The 14,100-nt window shown below is 35.4% G+C and overlaps 2 protein-coding genes and 1 long non-coding RNA gene across 3 annotated transcripts in view; 2 read left to right on the top strand and 1 right to left on the bottom strand.

Moving 5' to 3' along the window:
* Nucleotides 1–14,100, top strand: part of LOC127843692 (endonuclease/exonuclease/phosphatase family domain-containing protein 1-like) — a 140,942-nt gene that overhangs the window by 29,615 nt on the left and 97,227 nt on the right. The window lies entirely within an intron of this gene.
* On the top strand, nucleotides 829–3,426 carry LOC127843694 (uncharacterized). The gene is made up of 3 exons (XR_008032290.1): nucleotides 829–981; nucleotides 2,234–2,422; nucleotides 2,843–3,426. It is a non-coding gene; the product is annotated as an uncharacterized LOC127843694 (long non-coding RNA).
* On the bottom strand, nucleotides 5,034–7,623 carry LOC127843690 (uncharacterized). The gene has a single exon (XM_052373408.1). It carries the CDS (start codon nucleotides 7,581–7,583, stop codon nucleotides 5,727–5,729), a length of 1,857 nt encoding a protein of 618 aa, XP_052229368.1. The 5' UTR covers nucleotides 7,584–7,623; the 3' UTR covers nucleotides 5,034–5,726.

Here is a 14,100-nt window from a genome sequence, read left to right as displayed (position 1 = left end):
ATGAACCTGGACGCCGATGATTAGGGACTCACTACGTTTTAAATGCAATAAGAAGATTAAAGCACACGGGATAAAACACTTATACATCTTCAATACTGTCGGAACACATGCAGATTGATAGGGCTGCAATAGTTTTTCGTCGAAATCAACCACCTATAATTCAAAGAATCTTCTTAGATTGTTTAGACGTAAATAAGGTGTTCATATCGCATTTAATGGAATAAAGCCCGTATAGGCATTAGTTTAATAATATCTTATAATATTGCATAGAGACCGTAATATGAATACGGGAATGTCAACTGGGTGCAGATTATAGGGCTTCATTTGTTATCAATTGCAATTTAAAAACATATTGAAACATCTGAAGATTGTACGGATGTATATAGATATAGTTTATTAAATAAACATCATACCATAAGAAGACAAATAATGTTTATTAAATGTTAATTAATTAAAATTCATACAATTAATAGTTGTAGTCGGCATCTATATAGATCTGTTCCGGAGAATACACCTGCATACAAAACTGAAAATACTCAATTTCTGATGACGCATACACACTGGGATACACTCAATGACAGTCTGCTCTATACGATCTGTTATGCACGTCTGCACATAACATCAACCGTGCGAAATCAAAGTGGGTGGGGAACGTGTATTTCGAGTCGCTGGAACTTCATAATGAAGCTGCTTTTGTGCAATATTCAGCGACGTTACCAGCTGTGTGTTAGACGAAACGAAAATGCTTTGGTTTTGCATCGTGTTTTGAGACTGTCAGGGTGACATGATGTATTAATTGCTGTTTGACTGACAATACATGAACATGTTTGTGTTTGGAGATTGCTTAGGGTAATATCTTCACAATTGGGAAATCCCAACATAAGTTGACTGCCAGTTTGACCACTGATCTGCATAATATCAGTGGGAGAGCATGCTGAATCCCGCAGCTTCTGCACCATATGTTTCCTGGCCGAGTGGTTGGTAAGTTTCATCGTTATGTATGCATGCTTAAACACACATGTTTCATTATTTGTGCCATTTTTTTACACCCATTCTCATGCTGATGAACCAATGATCAGTGACAGTTGTTCTACTGTCGTGAACTGTTTATTCAAAATTGTGGAAAAATGAGTTGCGCACTGTTCGAAATTGTGAAAAAATGAGACACGCACTGTACCAAAATTTGAAAAAATGAGTCGCGCACTGTTCAAAATTGTGGGAAACATTAGTTGCCCACTGTTCATTATGATTTCAAAATTGTGGAAAAATGAGTCGCACACTTTTCATAAATTAAATTTTGAAAAAATGAGTCACGCGCTGTACAAAATTTGTAAAATGAGTTGCTCACTGTTCAAATTTTTGCAAAAAAATAAGTCATGCACTGTTCATTCAAAATTTTGGAAAAATGAGTTGCGCACTGTTCAAAATTGTGAAAAAATCATGTCACGCGCTGTACAAAATTTGGAATAATCATTTGCGCACTGTTCAAAAATGGGGGACAATTTTGTGGGGCACTGTTCATTCAAAATTACAAAAAAATAAGTCACAAACTCTTCAAATTGTGAAAACACATGAGTTGCCCATTGTTCAAAATTTGTAAAAATGAGTCGCACACTGTTCAAAATTTGAAAAAAAGGAGTCGCGCACTGTTTATTCAACATGGTGGAAAAATGAGTTGCGCACTGTTCACAATTTTAAAAAATGAGTTGCACACTGTTCAAAATTGTGAATAAATTGAGTAACGCACTGTTCATAAAAAAATTCACTGTTGAAAACTGTGAACAAATGAGTTGCGCGCTGTGCAACTTTTTTGAAAACATGTGCCGAAAACTGTTCAAAATTGTGTCGCCCACAGATCAACATTGTGAAAAAATGAGTTGCAAACTTTTTTTAAATTGTGAAAATTTGAGTCCCAAACTTATTTAAATTGTGAAAATTTGAGTCGCAAATTTCTAAAATTAGGAAAACAAACACATATTCCCCTTAATAAGGAAAAAAAGCCCAGAGTCCATAATAAATATATTTTAAGTTAAAAGAAATTCTTAATTATTTTTTATATAAAGTGGAGTTTATACATTTTCATTTTGTATTAATAATATTGTGTCTATTAAAGTTGTAATTTGTTCAAGTTGTGCCATAAAAATGTTATTAAAACACTCTATTTTGAAATGTTATCTCCTGTTGGATTTGTTTTATTTTATTATAATATGAAATGTTTTTCTTTTAATGGCAGAAAGTTGCGACCACACATTCCATGGGTGATGATATCTACCAAAATTCTTGGCGGCACAGTTCTACCCTCGTCAGTTGCACTTGTCCGAGTCTTTCTCTGCCTCTCAACTAACTCAAGATATTCCCCCCCCCCCCAAACTGCATCCCGGCACAGCTTCACATCAACCCATCTAATTAATTTGTCGGAAAGGTAATACTTTTTTGTCGACAAATTTATTTTTGAGAGTATTTATGTAATTGTTTTATCTGAACATGTTATAAATCTATATGTCACTATATTTATAAAGTTTCAATTTTAATACAAATTATATACCGTATCTGGATTTTTATTTTTAACCCTTTGCATGCTGGGAAATTTGTCGTCTGCTAAAATGTCGTCTGCTGAATTTGTAAAATAAGCATTTTCTTCATTTTTTTTTCAAAGATTACTATCAGAATAGCCAACGGTTTGGATCCAGATGAGACGCCACGTTTTGTGTCGTCTCATCTGGATCTAAACTGTTTGCAAAGGCCTTCAAAATTCGGTTCCAGCACTGAAAGGGTTAAAGCAGTTATGCAATGAATGTTTGATGATGTTTTTTTTCTAAAGGAATCTTTATTTTATTTTCAGGTTGACCACACAAATTTCCTGTTTGGTTGTGGAGATAGTCTTTTTTTTGTGAAAGTTTGATTTCAGAGACTTAAAAATTGAAATTGTCATGTATTATTAGGCATGGCAGGCATTAGCAAAGCATCTCAATCAAGTATTAATTATTTTACTTTGTCAATGTTAATTCATTGTGTATGTTATTCACCTGTTTGCCTTGCTTTTTATAAGAATGACACAAAAAGGAAAGCATTTGTAAAGTATTAGTTAATTTTTTTTTATATAATCTTAGATGAGATGTTTAGTGAATATTTGTCATAAATTCTTCTTTAACTTGATCAAATCTGTCATATTTTATTTAAACGTGTTAAGTATATTTGTGTTACGTTTTAAATGTTTATCATTACTGTTTTAAATTGTGTTCATCTGCAGCCAATGAATGGTAGGCTAGCGGTGCACATTTGTATTTGTTTAATTTTTTCCATTGATTAATGCTCATTTAATTTATATTTCCCTATAGATATATACTTAATAAAGTGTTAGTTTTGTTTAAAAAAACAGCTTATTGTTTATTAATGTTCTAATTTCTGAATAAAATACGAATCGCTGTTTGTTTCCATTTAAATCAAATAAGCGACATACCACGCCTACAAAAAAGTAGTTCTCAGAATGGGCGGGGCTAAAACATGGAACGCTAAAAAAAATCATTGAGTAAACCAAATATGGGCGGAGTTTTAAAACGGATATTGATGGGCGGAGCTTAAAACTGTTATCGGATGGGTATCCGATAACACTTTAAAATATCATGTCAGCGTCTCCAACGTAAATGCGCTGTCGTGGCATAATAAAGATGATGTTTAGACCAAGTTCGAACATGGGCTTTGCTGGGTCAAAAACTTGGTCACGGGGTCACTTAGTGCGTTGTATACAATCAGAGTGTTGTCCGCTTTCTAATTCAAGTAGTTTTCATCAGAGCTTCACCAAACTTGGTCAGAAGTTGTATCTTGATGATGTTTAGACCAAGTTCGAACATGGGTGATGGCAGGTCAAAAACTAAGTCACGGGGGTCACTTAGTGTGTTTTTAACATTGGGCATATTGTCCGCTTTCTAATTCAAGTAGTTTTCATCCGATATTCACCAAACTTGGTCAGAAGTTGAATCTAGATGATGTCTAGGTCAAGTTTGAATATGGGTCATGCCGGGTCAAAAACTAAGTCGCTGGGTCACTTAGTTAGTTTTACACATTAACCATGGTGTCTGCTTTTTAATTAAAGTAGTTTTCATCCGATCTTCACCAGACATGTTTATTTTTAATTTAACCAATAACGATACTTATTTTACAATCAATTTAAAAGCAACACACGTTAAACAATTGAGTAATCCGAAACTTCCGCTACTGGTTAATATTAATAAATTAGACATGTACATTTATAAAACTACATTATTTGAGAGCATAGAACTACGGACAAATGTTATTTTTTATTATAAAAATATTTTTTTCTTGTTACATCTGAAAACAAAGCTCTATCATTATCGATGTTTAAAGGGTATTATTTTTTATGCCCCCCTTCGAAGAAGAGGGGGTATATTGCTTTGCTCATGTCGGTCGGTCTGTCTGTCGGTCGGTCCGTCCACCAGGTGGTTGTCAGACGATAACTCAAGAACGCTTAGGCCTAGGATCATGAAACTTCATAGGTACATTGATCATGACTAGCAGATGACCCCTATTGATTTTCAGGTCACTAGGTCAAAGGTCACGGTGACCCGAAATAGTAAAATGGTTTCCGGATGATAATTCAAGAACCCTTATGCCTAGGATCATGAAACTTGATAGGTAGATTGATCATGACTAGCAGATGACCCCTATTGATTTTCAGGTCACTAGGTCAAAGGTCAAGGTCACGGTGACCCGAAATAGTAAAATGGTTTCCTGATGATAACTCAGGAAAGCTTATGGCTAGGATCATGAAACTTCATAGGTACATTGATCATGACTCGCAGATGACCCCTATTGATTTTCAGGTCACTAGGTCAAAGGTCAAGGTCACAGTGACAAAAAACATATTTACAAAATGGCTGTCACTACAACTTAGAGCCCATATGGGGGGCATGCATGATTTACAAACAGCCCTTGTTTAAATGATCATCATGACAGGCACTATGCATACAATGCATATAAAACATATTTATATGATACATTTGAAAACATCAAGCAGTTTGAATTATATATTTATTAAAGAAGAAATATTAATCTTGTATATTTAATATTTATAGGTGAAGTCAAATGCGTTGACAATTATGTGAACATGTACATGCTATAAAGCGCACTAATAAAATTGTATCAACATGTTCCAAATTGTACAAGTCATTAAAACAAAGGCATACATTGAATTTAAACTTATACAATAACATTGACACAAAGCATAAACGTAATATCTGTCTACAGTTTGATTTCGTTTAGTAGTTTGTCACTTGCTCGGACGCAAAAATAAACATTATTTTGTTCACTGATTTGAATCTCAAGACATTAACGACTTAGGAGCCGTATTTACACAATTGTGTTGATTTTAATAATAACTACATATAAGAGAAAAGCTCCGGCGAAATATCTTTGAGATTGAGATGAGCATATGTATATAATGTGATTGAATGTCAACATACATTAGACTAAAACCGTTTTGAAATAGGAAGATAGTGTGTTTCTACCATATTTTCTTGTAACACCTATCGTCGAAAAGTCAACAACACATTAGGCTAGTATATGTTATAGCTCAATTTCATGTATAGAGAAACAACATAAAACAGTATTATACGCCACATGTCAAAACAGTTTTAATTGTTACAATATAAATTTAATATACAACAAGGTTCATATTAATATAGTATCCATAAAAAACAAACACTAATTCAAGATATTGAGACTCGACTTATCTCAATGAGTATTGAAATTCGATTGATTTTGTAACCATCAATATATTTAGCAAATCTTTTATAAACATCATCTTCAAGGATATCGCTATCAGCGTCATCAACGTCATCAATGTCACGTACAGACATGGCACAACCGGCAGAATCAGGCAATTCATATATTCGGAATCGTTTCATTGCAACATTTTTCCGTGCAGCAAGTTTCTGTTGAAATGGAATGTATTCCTGAACTAGGATTCGTTCTGGGGGATCAATACTAGAAGCACAACCAAATTCTAGCTTAAGCCCAATTGAATGAGTATATATAGCCAGTGAGTCCACAAGTTCGCGCACTTTGGATGGAAGCATTGTGTCAGAGTAGATATTTAAATACTTCAATGATTGAGGTACCTGCAGTGCGATGTATGTATGGACATGTAGTGTTAACGTTTCCAGCTGTGTGAGTGATGATAGCGACTGAGAAAACGTTTCCGCATGCTTCACATCAATACCGGAAGATTTACGCACGCCACTCAGACTCAAACTCTTGATATTCTGACCATGGAAAGCCTCCCAGAGACCAGGACTCTCATGCTCCACATCAATACTTAGTGTTTCTAGATGTATGAGCGATGCAAGTGTCTTTGCCATCGACACTGTATGCTTCACGTCAATTCCAGTACGTTTCCAAAAACCACTCAGACTCAGACTCTTAATATTCAGACCATGTACAGCTTCCCACAGACCTGGATTATCACACTCCATCTCAATACAAAGAGTGTCCAGCTGTGTGAGCGATAAAAGTGACAAGGACATCAACTCTTTATGCAAACCTCCCCACTCATCACTCTTCAGGCTCAGTCTCTTTATATTCAGACAATGGATACCTCTCCATAGACCACGGCTGTCTGGGTTTAACGTAATACTAAGCGTTTCTAGCTGTGTGAGCGATGCTAATGACTGATACAACGACTCTGCTTGCAAATCTTTACATTCACCAAAATGAAACAGACTCAGACTCTTAATATTCAGACCATGGAGAGCCTTCCAAGAACAACTAATGTTTGCATACACACTAACATTAAGAGTTTCTAGACGTGTGAGAGATGAAAGTGATTTAGACAACGACTCTGTACGCAAATCGGTCCACTGAATCCTATTAAGACGCAGACTCAGAGTCTTGATATTCAAAGTATGGATAGCCTCCCACAGACCAGTACTGTTCTCCCGTACGTCCATATCGAGTGTTTCAAGCAGTGTGAGTGATGATAGTGCCTGAGACAACAACTCTGTATGATTTAATTCGAAACCTTTGTTCGGACCTTTAATAGTCAGACTCTTGACACTCAAACCTTTGAGAGCCTCCCACAAAGCAGGACAGGCTTCATCCACACCAATACTAAGTGTTTCCAGCCGTGTAAGCGATGGTAGCAAATGATACAACGACTCTTTATTCTTTACTCTACACTTACTATACACACGCAGCTTCTTGATATTAAGGCCATAGAAAGCCTCCCAAAGACCAGTAATATCTTCAGCCACATGAATATCAAGTTTTTGCAGCCTCATGAACGATGACAGCGACTGAGAAAACGGCTCTGAATGATTTATCCTTAAACCTTTCCACTTCCAACCATGCAGTCTCAAACTCTTGATATTCAGACCATGGAGAGCCTTCCACAGACCAGGACTGTCTTCTGTCACACCAATTCCAAGTGTTTCCAGCCTCTTGAGTGATGATAGCGACTGAGTCAACGACTCTGCATGCAACTCTCCCCACTTCCTACTGCTCAGAGTCAGACTCTTGATATGCAGACCACGGAGAGTCTCCCACAGACAAGGAGTCAATTCATCCATTGTAATATCTAGTTCTTCCAGCCTCTTGAGCGATGCTAATGAATGATACAACGACTCTGCATGCCACTCTCCCCACTCCTTACTGCTCAGAGTCAGACTCTTGATATTCAGACCACAGAGAGCCTCCCACTCACAAGGAGTCAATTCATTCATTTCAATATCTAGTGTTTCCAGCTTTGAGAGCGATGCTATCGTCTGTGAGAACGACTTTTCATGATTCACTCTACAACCGCTATCCCCCCAACCAGCCAGACTCAGACTCTTAATACTCAGACCATGCAGAATCTCCCACAGACCTGGATTATCATTAGTTAGGCTTATTGATATGCTTTTGTTTGGATATACAATTAAACCTATGCGTCCAGTCGTGTATGATGAGTTGACTTCGCCCTCTCCACACGCAGTTAAGTGACAGCCATCCAGCCAACAGCTTATATAACAATTACGTGTCAGCATCATGCTAAGCAGACTGCGTAGCCAGGTACAGGAACATGTGACACGGGTCAATTCAATGTATTCGATGGAGGGAAGTACAGGTGGAAGCTCTGTGCACTGGGTTGGATCGGCAATATTTAGAATAATGCAGACCGGAAATTCCAATGTGCCCACACTGGCAGAATCTGAAAAAATGATGAATTTTTAGCAATGCTTATACATAGTAAATGTGGTTGCATTTGTTCAATATTGAATAATTAAAACTAAAACAATGTTTTAGTTTCAGAACGCATCCCGTCATAATACATATAAATCAGAAGTATTATTGTAGTGTTGTTTAGCTTAAAATATTCAATACTATAAGTTTTATTTTTTCGAATGGTTCACTTAAATTATTTCCAACTTGCAAACACGTTTACAATACGTTTGTATGAGTGTTATATTCATACTATGTTGTGTTCCACATTACTAGTCATATGCATGCTGGTATAAATGAATCATTAAAATCAATCTATAATCCACAATGAATATGCTGTAGGGTATAAACTAACAATGGCAATGTTCTATCAACTATTGAAAATATACTATTTAGATACACTCCCTTATCTACATGCATAAATAAATGACAACCCAGACAGCTTGTATTACCAAACACCTCGCATCGGTTATCTCCCGTACAGAGTATACCGTTCCTACTGCCATACAAATCAAAATTACTGCAACGAGATAAGATTGTTATAATTAAATGCCAACAATTGAACATATCTACAAACTGAAATAAAGTTGCAAATCTGCTAATTTGCTTTAACAATGCTTCGTTCTGTAGGGTAATAGACACGTGTTTGCAAACGTTTTGCTAGCTCACTTTAATCTTTAACCCTTTTATGCCTAGTGGACTCTACCATCCTTCTAAATTGGATTAATTTATTTCCAAAATTAGGGATGTCTAGTATATGTATTTCTATATTTAGAATATTTTTTACAGAAATTTCTTTAATCAAACAGCGCAGACCTAGATGAGACGCCGCGGCATGCGGCGTCTCATCATTGTCTACGCTGTTTGTCAAGGCCTTTTTTCTAGGCGCTAGGCACAAATGGGTTAATGTCAATTACATTCATTTGTATGTTTCAATTAATTTTTGCTGAAATGAAGTTGACTTTATAGCTAACGAATGGGTTTAAACCTTGTGGATCTTTAGAATTATAATGTTATTGTGCAATTTCCTTTTGACGGGAAACTACTCGAGAGTTTCCGGCATAACACTTTTTTTCTTGAAGCATTTATTATGGCTTCTGAGCTGGGTTTTAAGAAATAATATTAAGCGCAGATATTAGTTTGTTAAGAATAGTCATTAAAAAAAGAATATCATCTTGGTCTACGCTGTTTGGCAAGGCCTTTTTTCTAGAGCATTGGCATAAATAGGTTAATGTCAATTACATTTATTTGTATGTTTCAATTATTTTTTCCTGAAGTGAAGTTGACTTTATAGCTAACGAATGGGTTTAAACCTTCAGGATCTTTATAATCACGAGAACAAAAATAATTTATTGTTATTGTGCAATTTCCTTTTGACGGGAAACTACTCGAGAGTTTCCGGCGTAACACTATTTTTCTTGAAACATTTATTATGGCTTCTGAGCTGGGTTTTAAGAAATAATATTAAGCGCAGATATTAGTTTGTTAAGAATAGTCATTAAGTAAAGAATATCATATTTGCAATAAGCAAACATGAAAAATAAAAACAACCAAGTAGTTACACTTTGAACTGTGTCATTATATATACAAGACATGTGTAAGATATCACGATACATCGACTGTTTGGCAACAAGAGCATTTTCTAGTTTTCGGTCACAGAATAAAAAATGAATGAATTATATAAATGCGTGAGCGAAATAACACAAACGACGGAGACTCATACTGAAAATGCGAAACATTATCGTTAGAAAATGAAGACTTTGATTTCAAATTAAAACTGTAGATTGATTATTTAAATTCGTTTTAAAATCACGTCGGAACTATTTCGATTTTAATGCCGAGTATAAAGAATATGACATGTCAAATTACAAAAATCCCGACACGTTTTCAAACATATTAGTGTTCGTCAAAATACAACATAAACGGTGCAATTTGAGAAGACTGACAGCAATTAAACTTAATTTAATTAAGTTTAATTGCTGTCAGTCTTCTCAAATTGCACCGTTTGCACCGTAAATTAAATTCGGCCTAATGCTTGCATTGTTCCTATGACACTTAGAGCTGTTTAGCACTTACGTCTCAAAATGTTCTGATTAAGTGTAATGAAGAGTGGCGGTCAAGTTTTTCTAGTTTTTCAACAATACGGAACAAGTTTCGAACTCAGCTGTCATAAAAACGTATGTTCTTACCGAATGTCATGGAATTTGACAAACAAATCGGCTTGAGCATCGATAATTTATCACTACAGTCATATGAGGGAAATGCTCAACTTTCAGTCGGCCATTCGTGTTAAAGATCCGGAAATATTTAAACTAAGCTAAGATATCATTAGAAGATATGTTCTGACAGAGTTTAATAAAGACTTAACAAAAGGAATGGCCACAAGAGCGTTACCACGGTTTCACTAAGGTAATTTAAGGGAAGCTGCCTGCCCCTTAATGAATTCATTTTTCAAGTCACCGGAACACTTTGTTTTTATTAAGCCGATACATCATTACACAAAATGTTCTAATCAAGCTTCATGATAATTGGACTAAAATGCGACTTCTATAGTGTTGAGGCGGTTTCACTATAGCCATACTATGAAAACTGCCAAACCACCGTGCTTTTATGTTTCCTTACGAGCCGCCCACATTAAAAAAATATTCGAGCAATTATTAAAACAATGTTTTGACCAGGTGTTATAAAGATTGTGCTAAAATAAAGCGTCTATAGCGTAAACACTGTTTCAATCTAGGCATATGTTGGAACTAATTATATTTCCCCTGCTTTTCAACGCACCAGAACGATGTTCTCAATCCGTTTAGCTATCATAACATCTCATTATCAGAGCAAATTTCATGACGATGACGGTTTTATTACGAATATGACCCTAGAGTGTTAAAAAAGGTTTCGTAATGGCCATATAAGGAAAACTTCCTAGCCACATGGAGGCCGTTTTTCTGAACGGATGGAACTTTTTTTTTATCTCAGCTGAGAAATCATTTAAACAAATAGTATTACCAACTTGCGTGAAGATTCGACTAAACTTGTACCACAGATCGTTAAAACGGTTTCCTAACAGCCATATAAAGAAAACTTCCAGCCCAATGGTGGCCATGATTTTCAACTGACCAGAGTCATTTTAGAACTCGGCAAAGGTATCAAAACATCAATTTTTGTTTACCAAGTGTCATGAATGCATTGAAATTGTATCATCTAGAATTTAAACACACGGTGTCCAGCGTCTTCCCCTTTCTCTAAAAAAAACCCCTGCTAGCAAAATTTTACAATAGCCATATAATGAAACTGCCCCTAGCTGCATTGTTTTTCCATCAGACAAGCACCATTTTGCAATACGGAACGAGGTTTACAGTGGTTTAAACACGGTTTGGACGGAATGTAAACACACCGTTAAGACCTTCACTGTGCAAATAGCTCAAGTTAATCGAATACATTTGCAAAAATCCAGAGTTCATAAAAATAATTCGTGCATTTTGTGCTGATATCTAAGGATAAAAGTATAAATCCTTGAATACGTCTGAAATCGGTGTCTAAATGTCACGTTGCGTGCATCATAACCATGTACATACATGCGGTATAAACTTATTTGCCCATTTTGGTATATTTTTCTAAGTTTTGTTTATAACTGTACCGGTGAGCTTAAATCCATAAACGTTTAATTTTGTGTGATCCCAACAAAGTCACGCGATCTTGCACACTGTATCATAACAACACATATTCCGACCAAGTGTCATTATCGTTTGACTAAAATTGTGACATAATAAGTGTTAACATGGTTGTAATATAATCGTATAACTACAACTGCACCGCCGCATAATTGTTTAACAGACAAATAAGTTTTAAACTGAACAGAAATATTATTAAAACTAATGTTTTGACACATTTTCATAAAGAATGAACATTAATGCGACTTATATAATGTAAATAAAATTGTTCTTTAATTTTACAGAGTAGTCTAGTGACCTGAAAAGACATAGTTTTGGATTCGGTCGATACAACATTGTGAAAAATTAGTGTGCTCAGGTAAAATAAACACAAATATACCTGAGGTGTTTTTCGTTTTTTTTTCGTTTTTTTTTTCGTAATCTTATTTTTAGAGAGAAATGTTTGTTCATCACAAACTAAAACTATTATCATTTTAGGTCTTCAAACATAATAAGGTCGCATGCACTAAAATAGTGCACTAAATAATGTGGAAGCATTCGTCTAAGCCGGTCATTAACTTGGGAATCATTAATTGTATATTCAAAGTAATTGCTTTCATAAAAAGTACCACACAATAGGAAAATCAAATTCGAAACAAAACATTATTATAATTCGAAAAAGAGGATTCGTAATTAAGGTTTACTAGTGTAATATGTATTTTATTGACGGCTATTGGAATACAATAATAGCGTAATGATGCTTAAAATATTTTATTTGTGCGATTTTTCTGGTATAAAACTATACGAATCAAAAAGCGCCAGTCTCTCAAATAAAATAAAAGGGAAAACCACATCACTGCGATAAACTAATTGGTTTGTTTCTCTGATATTTTTTATGAATGACGGCATGTTCACATATGTTTAAAAATGAATATTTTGTAAGCCTTGTGCTGTATAAAATAACTAAAATGCACGTTTTTTTAGTATATCCGCTATTTCCGCAAAATCGGGAAACAATTTATTGGAATGCGATCTACACAAAAATATAGCATTACCTTTGCCTTATACATAACGAAAACATATTTGACCAAAGAACCTTATTGTATATTTACCTTTTCCCAATATGCAACGTCCATATAGCATTAAACCTCTCAGCTCCAGACACGAATGAAGGTCAAATGTAATCTGAGATGCACACTCGTCATTTCCAGGTGAAATTCGTTGGTTTTCTAAGGGTTTCATGTCATCGATGTGAACATGCAACAGAATGGCATTAGCCGCGTTATTTTTCCAAATCTTATGAAGGTCAATGATATTGTTGTTATCGAAGTAGAAGTGACTGAGTTTAAGGGCAATGTCGGAATATCCATTTGCATTAGCTTCTCTCAACCCTGCAAGTATGATTTCATTTAACATTTTGTGACAGCCTGAATATAATCCATTCAAAGCATCGCGTTCATCCATCATGCTTGATAGCTTTTCCGCACATGATACATCCAGTCCACACAGGAATATAAACACCTGTGCTATGTCGAGATAGGCTTTCGGGTTACGGTTAAGGTAGATAGAAATAATACCATCAATAAGATTCGTATTGCGGGCGATATGATAAGCAGCGAGGAATTCCTGCATGCTGAGGTGGATAAACATAAATGATGACGATGATCGCAGTGCAGATGCAGTTGGTTGCGCCGTTAAAATTCCGGATTGTAATGCAAAGTTCTTGATTACATCAATCTTGAATTTCCTCAACTCTTTAATGCTAAACACTATTGAATTTGCCCTTTCATTTAAAAACAACAAATGAAAGGCCATTTCAGCAAGGCGATTCAGGTTTTCCATATTTGGCTGTATGTATTCAGTCTGTGTGAAGCACGGAAAAAGGGGCTGTTCAAATGTACACTTATAACTATTGGCTTTCTTAAAAAGACTTTCCACTAAGAGGATGTATATTTCACACTTAGAGCCTTTGAGTTCTTTTCCGTCTGCATATGCACATACAATTGCAGAGAGCATCATTGGTGACGACAGTAACTCTTCGAGCTTCTGTTTCTCTACGTAAAGAGTAAATGCTGTGTATTTTATTTCAAGTTCTTCCTTATCTACTAAGCGGCTTAGTATAATTTTACTTAGCTCAAACGGCTCGTTTATTCCTTCCAGTTGCAACAATGCGTCTATGTCCGAATGTTTAACTTTACCTTCAGCCAATTTCCAAGGCCGTGTTGTAATTAACATCACA

The sequence above is a fragment of the Dreissena polymorpha genome, chromosome 9 (genome assembly GCF_020536995.1).
Source record: "Dreissena polymorpha isolate Duluth1 chromosome 9, UMN_Dpol_1.0, whole genome shotgun sequence".
Lineage (NCBI taxonomy): Eukaryota > Metazoa > Mollusca > Bivalvia > Myida > Dreissenidae > Dreissena > Dreissena polymorpha.
The sequence above is the reverse complement of the archived record's forward strand: the minus strand, read 5'-3'. Positions and strand labels throughout refer to the sequence as shown.